The following is a 16,588-nucleotide window of genomic DNA, read 5'->3' as shown; positions in this document are numbered from 1 at the left end:
GCTCCAGCCCTCACTGCCGACGTCAGGTCGACCGTCCCGCCCTTACCCCTGACTGGCAGGCCCGGGGGCGGGAGTTATGGTACTAGGCCGCATGAAGCCGGGTACTAAATTTAATACCGCGGCCGACAAACAGGCGCGGTCGGCGCGGAAGTCCCGGTCGTCACAAAACCAGCAGCAGCTGCAGCGTCTGTGAAACGAGCGCTCCATGCACCGTCCCCATGGGGACACAGAGTACCTTTAGATGCAGGGCCCTGTCCCTGATGATACAAGTCTCCTGTCCGGCAGATTCCCACAGGGGCTGCGGAGGGAGCCCGGTCCCAGTAAATGGATGACCAGTTAGGATCCCACTTCTCCCAGAGCCTCTAAGGGATGGTGAAGGAAAACGGCATGTGGCTCCAGCCTCTGTACCCGCAATGGGTACCTCAACCTTAACAGCACCGCCGACTTAGTGGGGTGAGAAGGGAGCATGCCGGGGGCCCTGTGGGGGCCCTCTTTTCTTCCAACCGATAAAATCAGCAGCTGCTGCTGACTAAAATGGGAGCATGAGTGGATGTGTGCCTCCTTCCACACAAAGCATGAGGAGCCCGTGCTGCACGGGAGGGTGTATAGGCAGAGGGGAGGGGTTACACTTTTTAAAGTGTAATACTTTGTGTGGCCTCCGGAGGCAGAAGCTATACACCCAATTGTCTGGGTCTCCCAATGGAGCGACAAAGAAAGCAGCTTTTTTTGTGCTGGGAAAAAAAGCACTGTGGGCACATAGATAATGGAAAATATGAAAAGTCATCATTGTTTTCCACTTTCACTAAAGCAATTTCCCAGCTGCAGTTTGTTTACAAAAAAATACAAACAGTGCTTTAATCACCCTTCCTTGGTCCATGGCTGAATGTCTACTACTGGTCCTGGTGTCTGTTATTGACCACAGTTTATGGGCTCAGCGGCCTCTGCCTGAGTAGATGGCATGGGTCACACAAAGCCGCTGAACTCACTAATTGCCTATATTGCTGTCTACATGTCATCAGCACTACAGAGAATAAAAGACAACAGAAGCAACAGCAGAGACTCATCACTGGACCCGGGAAGGATGAGAATCGTTTTTCTGAAAGCAAAAATCACTTTACTCCTTCATCTTTTCTACAACTGAAAAACATAAAAAAAATATTAGAAAAACTAAAAAAATAGTTTCAAACTTGATAAATAAGATATATGTATATTCCTTAAAGACACATTCCCTTTAATAATGAAACATCAGGACACTCGTGAAACATCTTAAAATAATACAGTGCAACAAAAGGGCAGCTGAGTGGGTATGGCACATCTGGTCAAACTGTGAAGGTGCAAAGGGGTAAAAACATTGTGGGGTCCCACTCAAACTGAGATGACAAGTCACGCATAACATAATTAAGATAAAATATATAGTATATAAATTATATATATCTATATCATTTTCATTTCTGTGTTAACACCTCATAGAACATTTGCATGAAATAAACTGATAGATTTCTACATCCATTATGATATAACTGTTCTTTGTACAACCACAGCTAAACTCCTTTCCACAGTCTTTTTTTTTTCATTGGAAAGTAAGACTTTGGTCTCATTTTAATCAGATTCCTTGTTTTTTCTTCTCGGACCTGTAATCAGCCAATATGTCAGACCGGTCAACGTTCTTTTCTGTTCATATGAGCAGGTGACGGGTGTATATACTGTATATCATTACTACATTTCCATACACCTGACGGATTGTAATGTGCCTACAGTGACACCTGGTGGTTACATTTGAATACTACAGTTAACACGGTTTCAAATTGGAACATAGTTGTAATAGGTCAGAAAATACCTCTGATTTACCATCTAATGAGCAAATAAATGTTCAGCCTAGTGCAAAAGATAACACAATATCTTCTCTACTTTGATTTCTCTAAACTCTGAAATTGATTTTGTGAGTCTGTATTTTGTATAGGAGCAGGGACTGTCAGGCTGGTGTCTCTACCGGATGAATTAGGAGACATAGGGGTTAGTCCTTTTGGGCTAAATCCTTGGCCCACAGCGGCAGGTCTCACCAATGGTACAGCAATGGATTGAGAGATGTGAGAACTGTGGACTTTTTTACCTTTAGATTCACGGGTAGTATCTCTAGATCTTGGCCTTTGAGGCCTCTCTTGTCTGGGGCTTCTAGCCCCACATGGGGATGGGCTTCGACTCTTCTGCCGGGAGGAACTAGGAAGAATAAGGTCGTGCAATCGTGCAAGTGCTGGACTTCTGCTTCGTGGGGAGCGAGCGTTTGCCGGGCTGGGACTGCGGGATTTGGCCCGGAGGAGGACTTGAGTGCTGTTATCATCATCTGAACTGGAATCTGAACTGTCAGAAGATGAGCTTGGCTCCGAACCTGGCAGAGAGATCTGGGGCAAAGAGTAAGGTTCAGACAGATACAGATAGAGAGGGCAACATATTAACAGTTTCTGATACAACAAAATAATCATACTATAATGTATGGAAAGAATGTAAATGGGAACTGGGACTAAACAGAATGGGACTCACCTGAAAGGGCTCTGTAACCCCAATCAGGGTGCTCATGTTGTTACTGTAGTAGCCAAGAAGATATTCACCCGTGCCTTTGGGAAGTGATTCTTCATTGAACATTACCTGTGGTAAGGACACATAGATATCAGTGTGATCTTGGCAGATAATATTGTATGATCCCATTGTTTTTGGTACACTACCACTAAATGTGTGAGCGAACAACCTGGTGCTGGTATCTTCCTCCCTCTGCGTCATCCTCTGTTTTCACCCACACATAAGACACGTAATCTTTATGATGTCGAAACCCAACCTGAAAGTAAGGCAGGATAAGATGTAAAACTACTAGAATTTATAGCAGAAACTATTACAACCATTTAATGTTCCTTACCTTATAAAGTCCTATCCAGTCCCAAGAACTCTTCATGTAAATGGGCGACCACAGGTAGGTAACATGGGCATCTGAAGGCAGCATCCACTCGTCACGTACCCGAAGGTGTACAAGGGGGGCAACAAGAGAGGTGGAGAACTGAGACAAAAGAAACAATAGTAAGGGTGTGTTCACATGCAGATTTAGGTTTTATTTCTGAGATTTGGAGCAGAAACTTTTCAAAAACCATTACTTTTTTACTGGAGAGTTGGAAAGTTTATACACCGTTCATAAAAATAGGATTGTTGTAGAGAGTTAGCGACAAATGTGTTCTAGTGAATATACCCTTAATGAAAATCTCGCAAAAATGAAATTTTCTGGAGAATCTAGGGGAAAACCAATAAACTTATAGAACAAATGTGCTAGGTAGTCAGAGATATAAGTGACGGGAAGTTGTCACCGCATAAAGCAGTCAGAATCAGGGGTCTGGAAAGTAGAGCGTAAACCACTATACAATGTGTTACAGAAGACAATTTTGTTGTCACCCTGTTCCCGCAGAGAAGACATAACTAAGAAATGGAGGAAGACTCATTACGGAAGAGTTCATTTCTGAAATCCACATATTTATATAAATTGCACATTTGGTCTTGCTGTCTTCTCTCCATTTTTTGTCTTACGTTTCTAAAACAATGTTAGCAAGTAGAGTGTCATTAAGGGGATGATGGGAAAACATTAGGAGACTTTATAATTGGCGTGAATCAAATTTTAGTAAAGCTAAAATTACAATCAAAGATAATCATGAAGATTATCCAATCTTAAAAACATTTGTTTCACAATTATCTTGCAGTGTAAACAGGCTGCCGAACACCAGACCAAAACAGTCGTTCGTTGAGTGAAATGATATTTTGCACAGTGCAAAAAATTGTTTTCAGTTGTGCATCATGCTGTGTAAACAGAAGTCATGCTTCCGAAAATACCGTCAGTCTATGTGCATCTATTACAGATCACTCAGTGCATATCATTTATTTTGGTCTGGCTGTGTAAAAAGACATTTAAACAACTGCCGATCATTAAAGGTTTACCGATTGGCAGTTCTATCGTGCCATCAGTAGGTGTAAATGTACCTTCTACATCTTAAACCACAGTGCATTGTGAGAGTGGGCATTTAATGTAAGATTTTATCCTTGACATTGTTGCATTTATTATAGTTTGCATGAAATACATAAGTCGGGTAAGTAGTAACCAGAGATCTAGTAAAATTTGTCCCAATGGAATCCAACAGTGAGGGCTCATTGAGACATCCGATATTTTCATAAGCGCGCTATTTATTGTTTTGATGGATAACACTCATACCTGTGATAGTCTATCTCATCATTAACACGTCAGTGATTTTTCGCGGATCAGGGGTAGTGCATAAAATTGCAGAGACATGATCAGGTCAAAATCATTAATACAAATCTATGGGTCCGTGAAAAAAATCAGACCGCACTCAGATGACATTTGAGCGTAGTACAATTTTCGCAGACTGTCAGAATGGAGAATTTAGAAGGTAGACAAACTTCTTTTTTTCTACATATATGAGAAAAACTGATGACATTTGGCTCACACTCTGATCAAACTTATCAAAGTCGATCAAAAAACTCAGTCCATTTCTCTAGTACAAGGGGCTGCTGATAAGTCTTTGGCTTTGTGATCTTTTTTTGTTTCTATGGTAACGAATGTTATATCACATGAAAGCCTTAAGTGTCTAATATATATTTTAAAAATGTTATGTTTGTTGCTTATGGCAACAGTGTTCAACGCACGCGGGAAAACAAATTGGCAGAGTCTAATGCGATATTCACAGCAACTGAGAGCAGAGGAGTGATAAAATTCTTGTTTCTGCAAGGAAAGTCCACGAAGGATATTCATGGTGATATATTGCAGACATTGGGGGATCAATGCCCTTCATATTCCACAGTTAAGAACTGGGTTGCCAAATTTAAAACGGGCCACTTCAGCAGCAGCGATGAGGAACGTCCTGGACGACTAAGAGATGTTGTTGTTCCAGAGATCGTCAATGCTGCGCACAACCTCATACTGGAGAATCGACGAATTTCCGCTAATGCAATAGCAGACATCATGGGGATTTCCCGTGAACGTGTTTGTGTCATTATCCATGAACATTTGGCCATGAAGAAGCTATCTGCAAAGTGGGTCCCCAAATGTGTGACAACAGATCAGAGAAGCATGCAAGTGAAAACTTCCCGGTCCATTTGTCAGTGTTTCTGGACTGATAAGAACATCCTGCATCGACTGGTCACTATGTATGAGACCTGGATTTATTTGTATGACCCTGAAAACCAGGAGCAGTCAAAAGAGTGGAGACGCAGTGGTTCTGCTTGTCCAAAGAAGTTCAGGGTGCAAAAATCAGCCACTAACGTGATGGCGTCTGTGTTTTGGGATAAGGAGGGCGTGCTGCTAGTGGACTACCTTCAAAAGGGTTCCACCATCAATGCAAGGTATTACATTGAACTTTTGGACCAATTGAAGGCAGCTCTGAAGGCCAAAAGGCGCAGCAAGCTGTCCAAAGGAATTTTGTTTCTGCAAGACGACGCCTCCACTCACACTGCAAAAACGACCACGACAAAACTGGCAAAGCTGGGCTTCAAGCTGGTTGACCACCCACCTTATTCACCAGATCTAGCTTCCTCTGACCATCATCTGTTTCCAAACCTGAAGAAACAGCTCAAGGGTACCAAATTTCACACCATTTCTGATGCCATGGCTGCTACGGATGCCTGGTTTGAGGCACAATCGAAATTCTTCTTTTTGCTAGGTTTGGTTTACAGGACTTTGAATACCAATGTAAGAAGTATGTTGACATCAATGGAGAGTATGTGGAATAAATGTATAGTTTCATCATCCTATCTCGTTTCTTTCTGGGTAAAGCCAAAGACTTATCAGCAGCCCCTCGTAACCAGACGTCTGAATGAGGGCTTAAAGCCTCAAATTTCACTTATTTTTTTGGGGGGGACAAAATAAACTTTCAGATTTCTACCACTGCATAAGGCCCCGTCACACTAAGCAACATCGCTAGCAACATCGCTGGTAACGAACAACTTTTGTGACGTTGCTAGCGATGTTGCTGTGTGTGACATCCAGCAACAACCCGGCCCCTGCTGTGAGGTCGTTGGTTGTTGCTGAATGTCCTGGGCCATTTTTTAGTTGTTGCTGTCCTGCTGTGAAGCACAGATCGCTGTGTGTGACAGCGAGACAGCAACAACTAATGTGCAGTGAGCAGGGAGCCAGCTTCTGCTGAGGCTGGTAACTAATGTAAACATCGGGTAACCAAGAAGCCCTGTCCTTGGTTACCCGATATTTACCTTTGATACCAGCCTCCTCCGCTCTCACTGCCTGTGCTGCCGGCTCCTGCTCTGTGCACATGTAGCTGCAGCACACATCAGGTAATTAACCCGATGTGTGCTGTAACTAGGAGAGCAAGGAGCCAGCACTAAGCAGTGTGCGCTGCTCCCTGCTCTGTGCACATTTAGCTGCAGCACACATCAGGCAATTAACCCGATGTGTGCTGTAACTAGGAGAGTAAGGAGCCAGCGCTCAGTGTGCGCTGCTCCCTGCTCTGTGCACATTTAGCTGCAGCACACATCGGGTTAATTAACCTGATGTGTGCTGTAACTAGGAGACTGGGGGCTGGTCACTGGTTGCTGGTGAGCTCACCAGCAACTCGTGTAGCCACGCTCCAGCGATCCCTGCCAGGTCAGGTTGCTGGTGGGATCGCTGGAGCGTCGCAGTGTGACAGCTCACCAGCAACCTCCTAGCAACTTACCAGCGATCCCTATCGTTGTTGGGATCGCTGGTAAGTTGCTTAGTGTGACTGGACCTTTAGGATCAGATTTCCACTAGTGTTTAGTTAGTTTATCCCATCAGTGTTCTATCAGTTTTTCTCATATGCAAAAAAAGTATCTAAAGTTTATCTTATCAGTCAGTGAAAAGTGGACAGCACATGGATGCAACTAGGATGTCATGTGTGCTGACATGTTGTTTACAGACCCATAGATTTGTACCGGTGAGTTTCATCCAAGACAAGGACTCTCCAAACAAGAGTCTAAATGAGGTCTAATTGTGATACAAACTTTAAGCTGCTAAGATTTAGCATGTTAATAAGACATAAGGACTGAGCGCAACTATGGCGCTGTAGACATTTTCTGGACAGTGATGTAAATGGAGGGTCACAGTAATACTTATTTACACTAACTTAATTCTGTTTGAGCGGAAGTGTGGACAGCTCCTAAATAAAAGCTTCCTTGGAGATCTTATAGCTGCAAATAAGAGATTAATGCCTGCTTTACACGAGACGACCAATTGTGCGATTTCACGATCGATCGTACCCGCCCCCATCGTTTGTGCGTCATGGGCAAATCGCTGCCCGTGTCACACAAAGTCATGAAACCCTCGTCACACATACTTACCTGCTGAGCGACCTCGCTGTGGGCGGTGAACATCCTCTTCCTAAAGGGGGAGGGACGTTCGGCGTCACAGCGACATCAAACAGCCGACGGCCAATAGAAGCAGAGGGGCGGAGATGAGCAGGACGTAAACATCCCGCCCACCTCCTTCCTTCCGCATAGCCGCCGGGAGCCGCTGAACGCAGGTAAGCTGCGTTCATCGTTCCCGGGGTGTCACACGGAGCAATGTGTGCTACCCCGGGTACGATGAACAACCGGCGCCATTTTAATTAAACAATTTTTTAAAACTGAGCGATGAGTACACGACTCACGATTTGTGAGCGATACTGCGTCGCTAGGAGGTGTCACTTGAGACGACGTCGTGAACGATGCCGGATGTGCGTAATGAAAACCGTGACCCCGACGATGCATTGCACGATAGCTCGTCTCATGTAAAGCCCACATTAATCCAAAATAATGTCCATGGTACAACGAGAACCAAGAAACGTGGTATGTGAGTGTAAATCCTGGGACAGTCCGCCATGTCGCTCTCCTCACAGGTAGGTCTACAGAACTGAACTTACAGCTCTATATGGACCTATGGGGCTGTAAATAAAACTGCAGGGACAAGGTATTACATTAAGAATAAGGATAGTAACACAAAGGTAGAATATACGCCTCTGACTGAGGACTGCCTAACTTTTTTAGTATTATTTTTCTACCCACAAAAACCTAAAATGGTATAAATATTAACCCCTACTCTGGGCTCCAGATTCCTCATAGTGGTGGGAGATGACCCCAGATCTCTGTATTCATGATATCTGGTGTGATTTTTATCGTATGATATTGATTGTAATCTTACCTTTACAGAGAAAATAGCAGACACAGGTTTATGGTCACTCTCTGTGTACTGCATATGGGATCCATAGCTGAGCAGTGTCGCTGACAGGCCCGCTGACATACTGCTGCTTGTGTCTGACTGTGAAATTGGATTTTTCATTTTCCATAGAATTCGGTCAGTCCATGCTGGCTTTCTCTTTTTAGAACTGAATATTGCATAAATATAGAAAAACATAAGTCCATTATACAAGGTAAGATAAAAAGTATTGTCAGATGTTAGGGTATCAATATCGGATGAGTCTGGGCCTAAGACCTTGCTCCTCCACCGATCAGCTGTTATCAACGCCAGCAACAGTCGGATACAAGCACTGAATGCAACTTTCCATTCAATGTTATATCAAAAGAATTTGGAAGTATATAAAATAAACCCCCAAATAAATAGAGCAAAAATTTCAATATAAAATTATTAATTTTTATTAATATAAATTAAAATGAAAAAATAATAAAAATTGAGAATATTACAGCTTATAAATAGAAGGACCATGAAGCATAATAACAACTATGAGCATAATACAAAATTTCCGTAATAATAAATAGGATTATAACCATAGATAAATAAGGAAATTCTAATAAACAGACTATTTCATCAAACATATTTATATGGTAAAGTGCAATGTGCAATAAATAATGTAATTCTATACCATATTAAATATATACTGGAAAATCTCTGATGTAAGGTAAGTGGATAAGAAAGTCCTAATATAAAGTAATAAATATAATACCTAAATGATTTACAGAATTTCCACCTGATGGTATTGAAATGTCTGCTGCAGAATATGTAAAAAGGAAACAATATATCCCTTTTCAGATAATGCTCAAAAATACAGGTAAGGCAATGTAATTCTATAATATGTCCACTAGATGGCGCCAAATAGAATGGATGCTGTGTGCAGTGCAATACTGTAAGTACTGCAGAACAGCTTCTATTGAAGGAATAGGAATTAATGGAAGTTCACTGCTTATATTCGACTGTTACTGGAGCTAATAACAGCTGACCGCTGAGGCTGCCATGTGTTGGAGATCCACTGACCTGATATTGATGACCCCTTAAAAGGATAGGCTATCAATAATATGAGACCAAAGAACCACATAATCCCAAAATGTGAGAAAACATTTTTAAATCAATACATTGTAGTCCTTTCCATACAAACTTACCTAGTGTCATAGGTGTTTGTCCCAACATCATACTTGTATGTGGGAGGGAAGGTCAGGGGCCCTTCCATAAAGCCAGACAGCACAGGTTCACAGCATTTTGCCATGTTTAGCTGTAACGAGAGATTATGAATGGGTTTAGGAAGTTTTACAGGTGTCTTTTTTCCATAAATTACAGCTCTCCTTTTGCTTTTCATAAAATATACATAAATAAGAAGTGCAAGTAAAAAAAAAACCTGGCATGCAATTTTATATAGCATTTCTCTGTGTTTGTGCATGTAAAAGGACCTTTCCATAGTTCAGTATCTCAAAACTGCAGACCCCCATACACATTAGACTAACGTCAGTGAAATCGATCGATATTGAGGAGATCGGGTGGCAGTCTAATGTATATAGAGGCCTCTTGATTGTCTCCCGTTCATGTCCAATTTCAGAACGCCGAATCACTTATTCACTCTGAGAAAAGCCACAGCCTGTCATGTCTGGCGGCAGCACTCCCATAGAAGACACGTGAATACTTGGTCGAGCAAGCGCTCCTGTGTATGAACACTGTCCATGTGAAACTGGCCTAAAATAAAGGGTGCTTTACACGCTACGACATCGCTAACGATTTATCGTCGGAGTCACGTCGTTAGCGACATCGTAGCGTGTGACACCAAGGAGCGACGATCAACGATCGCAAAAACGTCAAAAACCGTTGATCGTTGACACGTCGCTCCTTTTCATAATATCGTTGGTGGTGCATGCCGCTGGTTGTTCGTCGTTCCTGTGGCATCACACATCGCTATGTGTGACACCGCAGGAACGACTGACATCTCCTTACCTACGTCCACCGGCAATGCGGAAGGAAGGAGGTGGGCGGCATGTTCCAGCCGCTCATCTCTGCCCCTCCTCTGCTATTGGGCGGCCGCTTAGTGACGTTGCTGTGACGTCGCTATGACGCCGAACACACCTCCCCCTTGAAGGAGGGATTGTTCGGCGGTCACAGCGACGTTGCTGAAAAGGTATGTGCGTGTGACGCTGCCGTAGCGATAATGTTCGCTACAGCAGCGATCACTAAATGTCGCACAAACGACGGGGGCGGATGTATTCGCGCACAACATCGCTAGCTATCGCTAGCGATGTCGCAGCGTGTAAAGCACCCTTAAGTGGATCTGTCACAAGATTTCACAATACAAACTGTATACACTGTTAAAAAACATTCTTAGACCTAATGAGGTTGGTGTACTTACTTTGGAAATGCATATCAGAATCTGTCTTGAAAATGTAAGCTTAGCCTATTGGCTAAAACAAATTCTTACTGATATTGAGGAATGTATGTGTTTCCTATATAGGTCTAGTTACTCCCATTCTACCCTCACTCTCATGTGATCTTTCTCCCAAAGCAGGGAAAGCTGGTTGCCTTGGATAGCAGACTTTAGGTCAGTTTAGGTTTAGATGAAAGTCAGTTCTGACATTGTCCTGGTGTGTGTGGCGTCTGCTGCACATGCTGGGACCTGGGCTGCCTTTTCTCCGCAGTTGCCTCTTTTTGCGACATGGAAGCGGTTATATATAGGTTACAGGTATGTGTTGCTGTAATATGGTTATGCTATTAATTTATCTAGGAGGCCGCATGGCACAATGAAATACAAAATATAGAGTAGGACCCCCCTATTGAGATTTGCCGTGACGTGGCAGGGGTGGCTCAAAAAATGTATCAATTGTTTGCTAAAAATATCATTTTGTAGACTTAAGACTTAAGTCTAAAAAAAAATAAAATATCATTTTGTATTATAGTACAGTTGGAATAAATCTGTGAATTTACACTTTTATTTGATGCATGCCACTCTCAGATGTGCTGGCTCCCTTATCTCTTTTGCTTGTAATTATGTTACATTGGTCCGGTGGCTGACCACCACCATACAATGTACGCCTGATATTGGTTTGCAAATATTCCTCTTGTTGGTGGCTGTTCACATTCAGCCACCTCACCCCTTTTTCACAGGCATTGGTAATTAAGCACCATACTTGGATCTGGTCCGGCTTTATTTATGGTTGCTGGTCTGGCACTGTGAAGGTCAGTTCTGACATTGTCCTGGTGTGTGTGGCGTCTGCTGCACATGCTGGGACCTCGGCTGCCTTTTATCCGCAGTTGCCTCTTTTGTGACATGGAAGCGGTTATATAAAGGTAACAGGTATGTGTTGCTCAGAAGTGCCGACTCCCCTCTCTGATATTGAGGAATGTATGTGTTTCCTATATAGGTCTAGTTACTCCCATTCTACCCTCACTCTCACCTGATCTTTCTCCCAAAGCAGGGAAAGCTTGTTGCCTTGGATAGCAGACTTTACAAAATACTGGTCTAAGTCATCTATTCGAAAATTTAAGTCTCCAAACCAGAACACCAGGCTGAAATGATAAGCTCAAAGAAATTAATTTTGCCTTAAACAAATACATCTCGTAAAAGATTAAGTATTACAAATGGAAAGGCAGGCATAAAACTATAGTGGCTATACACAATAAACAGACTGCAATGTTCCACTGAGGACGTTTTCAATGTTTGGTCACACTATGAATAACCTATCCAATCAGATCTCTAGATCTCATCTCATTTGTTTTTTTATTAAGCACAATAAAATTAAAATTACACAAAAAAGGAACAGAATTTACAATGAACAATAGTAGTGAGCTCACCACTCCGCATGGCAGCTTAAGGCCGTGTACACTTGTGGCAGGATTGTCGCATTTTTGATGTTTTTCGGTGCAGATTTGTCACACAACCTGATGCGTTCCCTGATGCCAGCAATGTGAGTGAGCATCCTGTAGTCTCATGCACACATTGCTTATTTTCTCCTTGCAGATTTGAATCTGCAGAATGTGAATGTGAATTCTTTCAGCAATTTTACTGCAGGTTTCACCCATAAAATTTACACCAAAAATACACGGCAAAATTGAGAAGGTTTTTTCAGCTGCGTTTTTCCTGCCATAAGGTCCGTTTCACATGTCAGTGAAAAACACAGACGTTCTTCATTGACGTGTAAAACATGCACATGTCCCTCCGTGTGCCGTTGTCTAAGTGCAATCCGGGCTCCGTTCTCCGTAGTCTGTGATTGCACATAGAGATCAACTCACCTGTGCCCGCTCCCGCTCTCCATGGTGCTGATCGCTCCCGCGGTGCAGCATCAGGCCGGCACTGACCCCCGCAGCAGCTGCTTCCGGGTCGGCTGTGTTGTGCATTCATGAATATGCACAACAGTAATGAGCCGGCTCAGAAACAGCAGGCAGCACAGGCTGCACAGAGCGTCGCTGGAGTCGGGTGCATAAAAATGATTTTTATTTTATATGCACGTTTTTTTCTGGCACGTGTTTCACGGACTGCGTGGTCCGTGGAACATCAGTGATGCCAGAAAAAAATGGACATGTCTCCGTGCGGCAATCACGGACACACAGGTACGCCGCACGGAGACAAGGTCAGTGAAAAATCACTGATGTGTGAGCAGACCCATTCATTATAATGGGTCTGCGTATGTTAGTGATTCTGGTACGTAGAAAAAAAAGCACAAACGTACCAGAATTACTGACGTGTGAAACAGGCCTAAGGCAGGGACCCACTTTGCGTTCTCCTACTTGCAGTTTAGAACGCACGTTTTGGGCTTAATTGATTTGACCAAAGTTGCTTTTTTCAGAAATTTAGCGCTGAAAACGCATGCGTTTTTGTCGCGTATTTGATGCGTTTTCAGCGCTTTTTACCTGCGTTTTCACCTGCGTTCTGATAGTTGCGTTTTGAACATAAAGACACTGCTTAATAAAGTTTAAATAGTCAAATTCTTTGAAAAAATGGGAAGAAAAGAATCAAATCTATATTCATAGAATAAATCATTAAATTAAACTTTGTTCATTAAATTATTGCGGTAATATGATATTTTATGTAAAAATAGCAATGAAGTATTAATTTCCTTAATTTAAATTGTCGGACTATGTGTGTGTGTGTAAAGGGACATATGATATCATTAATTTGATGTCCAAAAAACATGCGTTTTGGTAGTCCAAAACGCATGTTTTCTGCACTGAAAAAGCAGGTAAAACGCAGAAATTTGAAGAAATCTTGGTTTTTGCCATTTCTCATTGACTCCAATGTTAGCAAAACGCACCTAAAATGGCAAAAACAACTGACATGCTGCTTCTTTGAACGCATGGTTTTTGCCACAAAATATGCAAATTAAACGCAGCGTTTAGAAACGCAAAGTGGGGTCGGAAAATCTACTTTTTTCATAGACTTTGCTGGTAAATCAAAACACATGCCTTTTGGCATGAAAAAGGTGCTTCCCAAAACGGACCTAAAAAGCACCTAAAATGCAGGTAAAAACGCAAAGTGGGTCCCTAGCCTTAGATGCAGAAATTTCTGCACCAAATATTTTACATGTGAACATACCCCAAGAGTTTCAGAAATGTACACCTGTCCAAAGCACGTAAGATGGGCTGAATGGGTTCTTTACTGTGAATTGTAAGGGCGGCTTTGCACATTGCAACATCGTACATGCGATGTCGGTGGGGTCAAATCGAAAGTGACGCACTTCCGGCGTCCCTTTCGAGATCGTAGTGTGTAAATGCTAGATGATAAGATTAACGAGCGCAAAAGCGTCGTTATCGTATCATCGTTGCAGGCGCCGACTTTTTCATAATTATGCTGCAGCGACAGGTACGATGTAGTTCCTCGCTCCTGCGGCTGCACACATCGCTGTGTATGAAGCCACTGGAGCGAGGAACTTCACCTTACCTGCCGCCGGCGGCTATGCGGAAGGAAGGAGGTGGGCGGGATGTTTACATCCTGCTCATCTCCGCCCTTCCGCCGCTATTGGCCGCCTGCCGTGTGACGTCGCTATGACGCCGCACGACCCGCCCCCTTAGAAAGGAGGCGGGTCGCCGGCCAGAGCGACGGTCGCAGGGCAGGTGAGTGCATGTGAAGCTGGCGTAGCGATAATTTTCGCTACGCCAGCTATCACAAGATATCGTACCTGCGACGGGGGCGGGGACTATCACATGCGACATCGCAGCATCGGCTTGCGATGTCGCAACGTGCAAAGCCCGCCTAATACTTAGATTCAATCAGGAATCTATTCTGGTGTTAGACTATTCATGTGGGCGGTTTTGTTGTTGTTTTTGTTTTGTATTATGGCAGAACTAAGAAAACAAGACTGGAACATGCTGAACTTGAGAATACACAGTTTTGAATTTGTTTTTTTCACATACCGCTCCTATAATGAGAGCACATCAATGTTATAAACCTACCTGCACAACCTGGCAGTCGGTATTAATATAATATGCTCTTGTGACAGTGTACATGTGTTTGCATGAATTTGTATAACCACAAAAACCTGTTCTGAGAGCTCTTTTTGTGCCCACATCAACTCATTTTCATACGGCTGCTTCTAGTCTTGCTGATATCCACTAAATCAACAAATCTCCAATAACGATGTTCCCCGCATTGAAACAGTGAGACATTGACACCATGATTTAACCCTTTCTACTCGGACATAAAAGTTGGGCTTAGTCTTGAGCCTAGAAATTGATTTTAGTGGAACTTTAAATCCTGCAAAGAGGAGGATGGATTACAGGGGAGATGGGGTAAAGAAAAGGGAAGAGGGTAAAAAAGGGAAATTTATTAACTTAGTATTACTATTAGTATTCTGTTTTTTATTTCTATTATTATTTTATTCACCGATTTATTCATTTGTCTTTCTTTTCCTCTGTCTTTTTTTTTCTGTCACTTCCTTTTCTCCCATTGGACGGGGCTGGGTAGGGTTTTTCTGAGGTAGATGGGGGATTGATACTATGATATTTGTGCTTTGAGTTTACCTTTGGAATCTTTATATAGATTATGAAAGTTAATAAAATGTCTATACAAAAAAAAATCCAAAGATGTCTGAAAGTAGGAGGCATCTGTGAAGCAAAAGTTACAGCAGAGACATGCAGGAACGCATTGCCCTGACTGCTCAATCATTCGTATCCACAACAGCTTCCTAAAAGAAGGGCAGTGAGCCCCATAGGGGTGAACGGACCCCATGACGATCTGGAGGGTGCCAGGTTAGGAAGGGGTTAATTTGGTTTACATGGATAGGGGATATATGGGGCTATAGGATTGGTGGAAGGGAGCTGTAAGGGGATTGGGAGGGGAGCAAGGAAGGGGTGGGGAGTTTGGGGAGGTATAAGAGAGGGGGTGTACTGTTTACCTCCCCTTTTGTCGCCGGAAAGTTGTGTCCCCAGGACGTATTGCTGCCTGCTGCCATGGCTGCCTTAGCTGAGCTGCTTGAGATGGTGCGTGGGGCCTCCGAGGTAGTCGGGGTGGATGCTCTGCGGCAGCAGCTGGCGGCGGTCTGTGGCCCTGGAGCGGCGCTGCCTGCTGCTCCTGCGCCCGGCCCGTTGCTACGTGCTCGGCGGGCGCGACCGCCGGAGCGCTACTCCCCCAGCTGGAGGGGGAGAATGAGATCAAGGAGCCCCTGCGGGGACCCTCCGGGGAGGCGGAGCCCTTCTACTCACCCAGGGGAGCTGCCGGCCACCGGGAGGAATCCTCGTCGGAGATCCCGCGGGTCGGGGGTGGGCGGAGCCTCGGCGAGGCCCACTTCCGGTCCGCGGCCTGCCCAGCCGCAGACCGGAGCGATGATCACAGCAGCCCCCAGTGATGTGCCGGCTGGGGGTGGCGCTCGGCGTTCCAGACGGTCGGATGAGACTCCCTGCAGGCCGCAGGGGAGAGACACAGGACGGAGGGCTGGAGCGGATGGGAGCGGCGACGTGGGGAGATCAGAGGAGGGTTACAGTGGCCCGCAGACGGGGATGAGATCTGTAATCACGGTACCCCCCAGCGAGGATCGGGCTGGGGGGCGTTCCCAGCGAAGGTCAAGTTCTGCACGGCCTTCCTGCAGTCGGCAGGGAGGGAGCCCATTGAGAGCGACAGGAGAGGTAGCGGCGCAGCAGTCTGTCATGATGTCAGCAAGGAAGGACGGCGGCAGGGCGCCACGGCGGGCAAAGAGGAAGAGGTCCAGCAGGAGTCGCCCGGACGAGCAGGGTGCGGTGACCGTGGGGGTTGACGGCCGCCAGGTGCGTGCTGTCCCCTCGCTGGTCCCCCCTGAGGATTTCGCCAGCTCGTCGGAATCCGGCGAGGAAGAAGGAGCAACGGCAGCGGCAGGTCGGACAGAGCGGCAGCAGGAAGATCATGGCACGGCTGTTCCG

At 44.5% G+C, this 16,588-nt stretch overlaps 1 protein-coding gene across 1 annotated transcript in view; it reads right to left on the bottom strand.

Annotated features, from left to right (window-relative positions):
* Window positions 1–669: 669 nt before the first annotated feature.
* INPP5J (inositol polyphosphate-5-phosphatase J) overlaps window positions 670–16,588 on the bottom strand; it is a 60,301-nt gene continuing 44,382 nt past the window's right edge. The window contains exons 7-13 of the mRNA XM_075319949.1: window positions 11,659–11,770; window positions 9,388–9,497; window positions 8,195–8,378; window positions 2,909–3,046; window positions 2,744–2,830; window positions 2,539–2,643; window positions 670–2,399 (exon numbers count right to left, since the gene is read on the bottom strand). Of these exons, the coding sequence (XP_075176064.1) occupies window positions 1,905–2,399; window positions 2,539–2,643; window positions 2,744–2,830; window positions 2,909–3,046; window positions 8,195–8,378; window positions 9,388–9,497; window positions 11,659–11,770 (1,231 nt within the window). The 3' untranslated portion in view covers window positions 670–1,904. The remainder of the gene's footprint in view (window positions 2,400–2,538; window positions 2,644–2,743; window positions 2,831–2,908; window positions 3,047–8,194; window positions 8,379–9,387; window positions 9,498–11,658; window positions 11,771–16,588) is intronic.

The sequence above is a fragment of the Anomaloglossus baeobatrachus genome, chromosome 1, assembly GCF_048569485.1.
Source record: "Anomaloglossus baeobatrachus isolate aAnoBae1 chromosome 1, aAnoBae1.hap1, whole genome shotgun sequence".
NCBI lineage: Eukaryota > Metazoa > Chordata > Amphibia > Anura > Aromobatidae > Anomaloglossus > Anomaloglossus baeobatrachus.
This window is presented reverse-complemented; position numbering and strand designations above follow the sequence as displayed.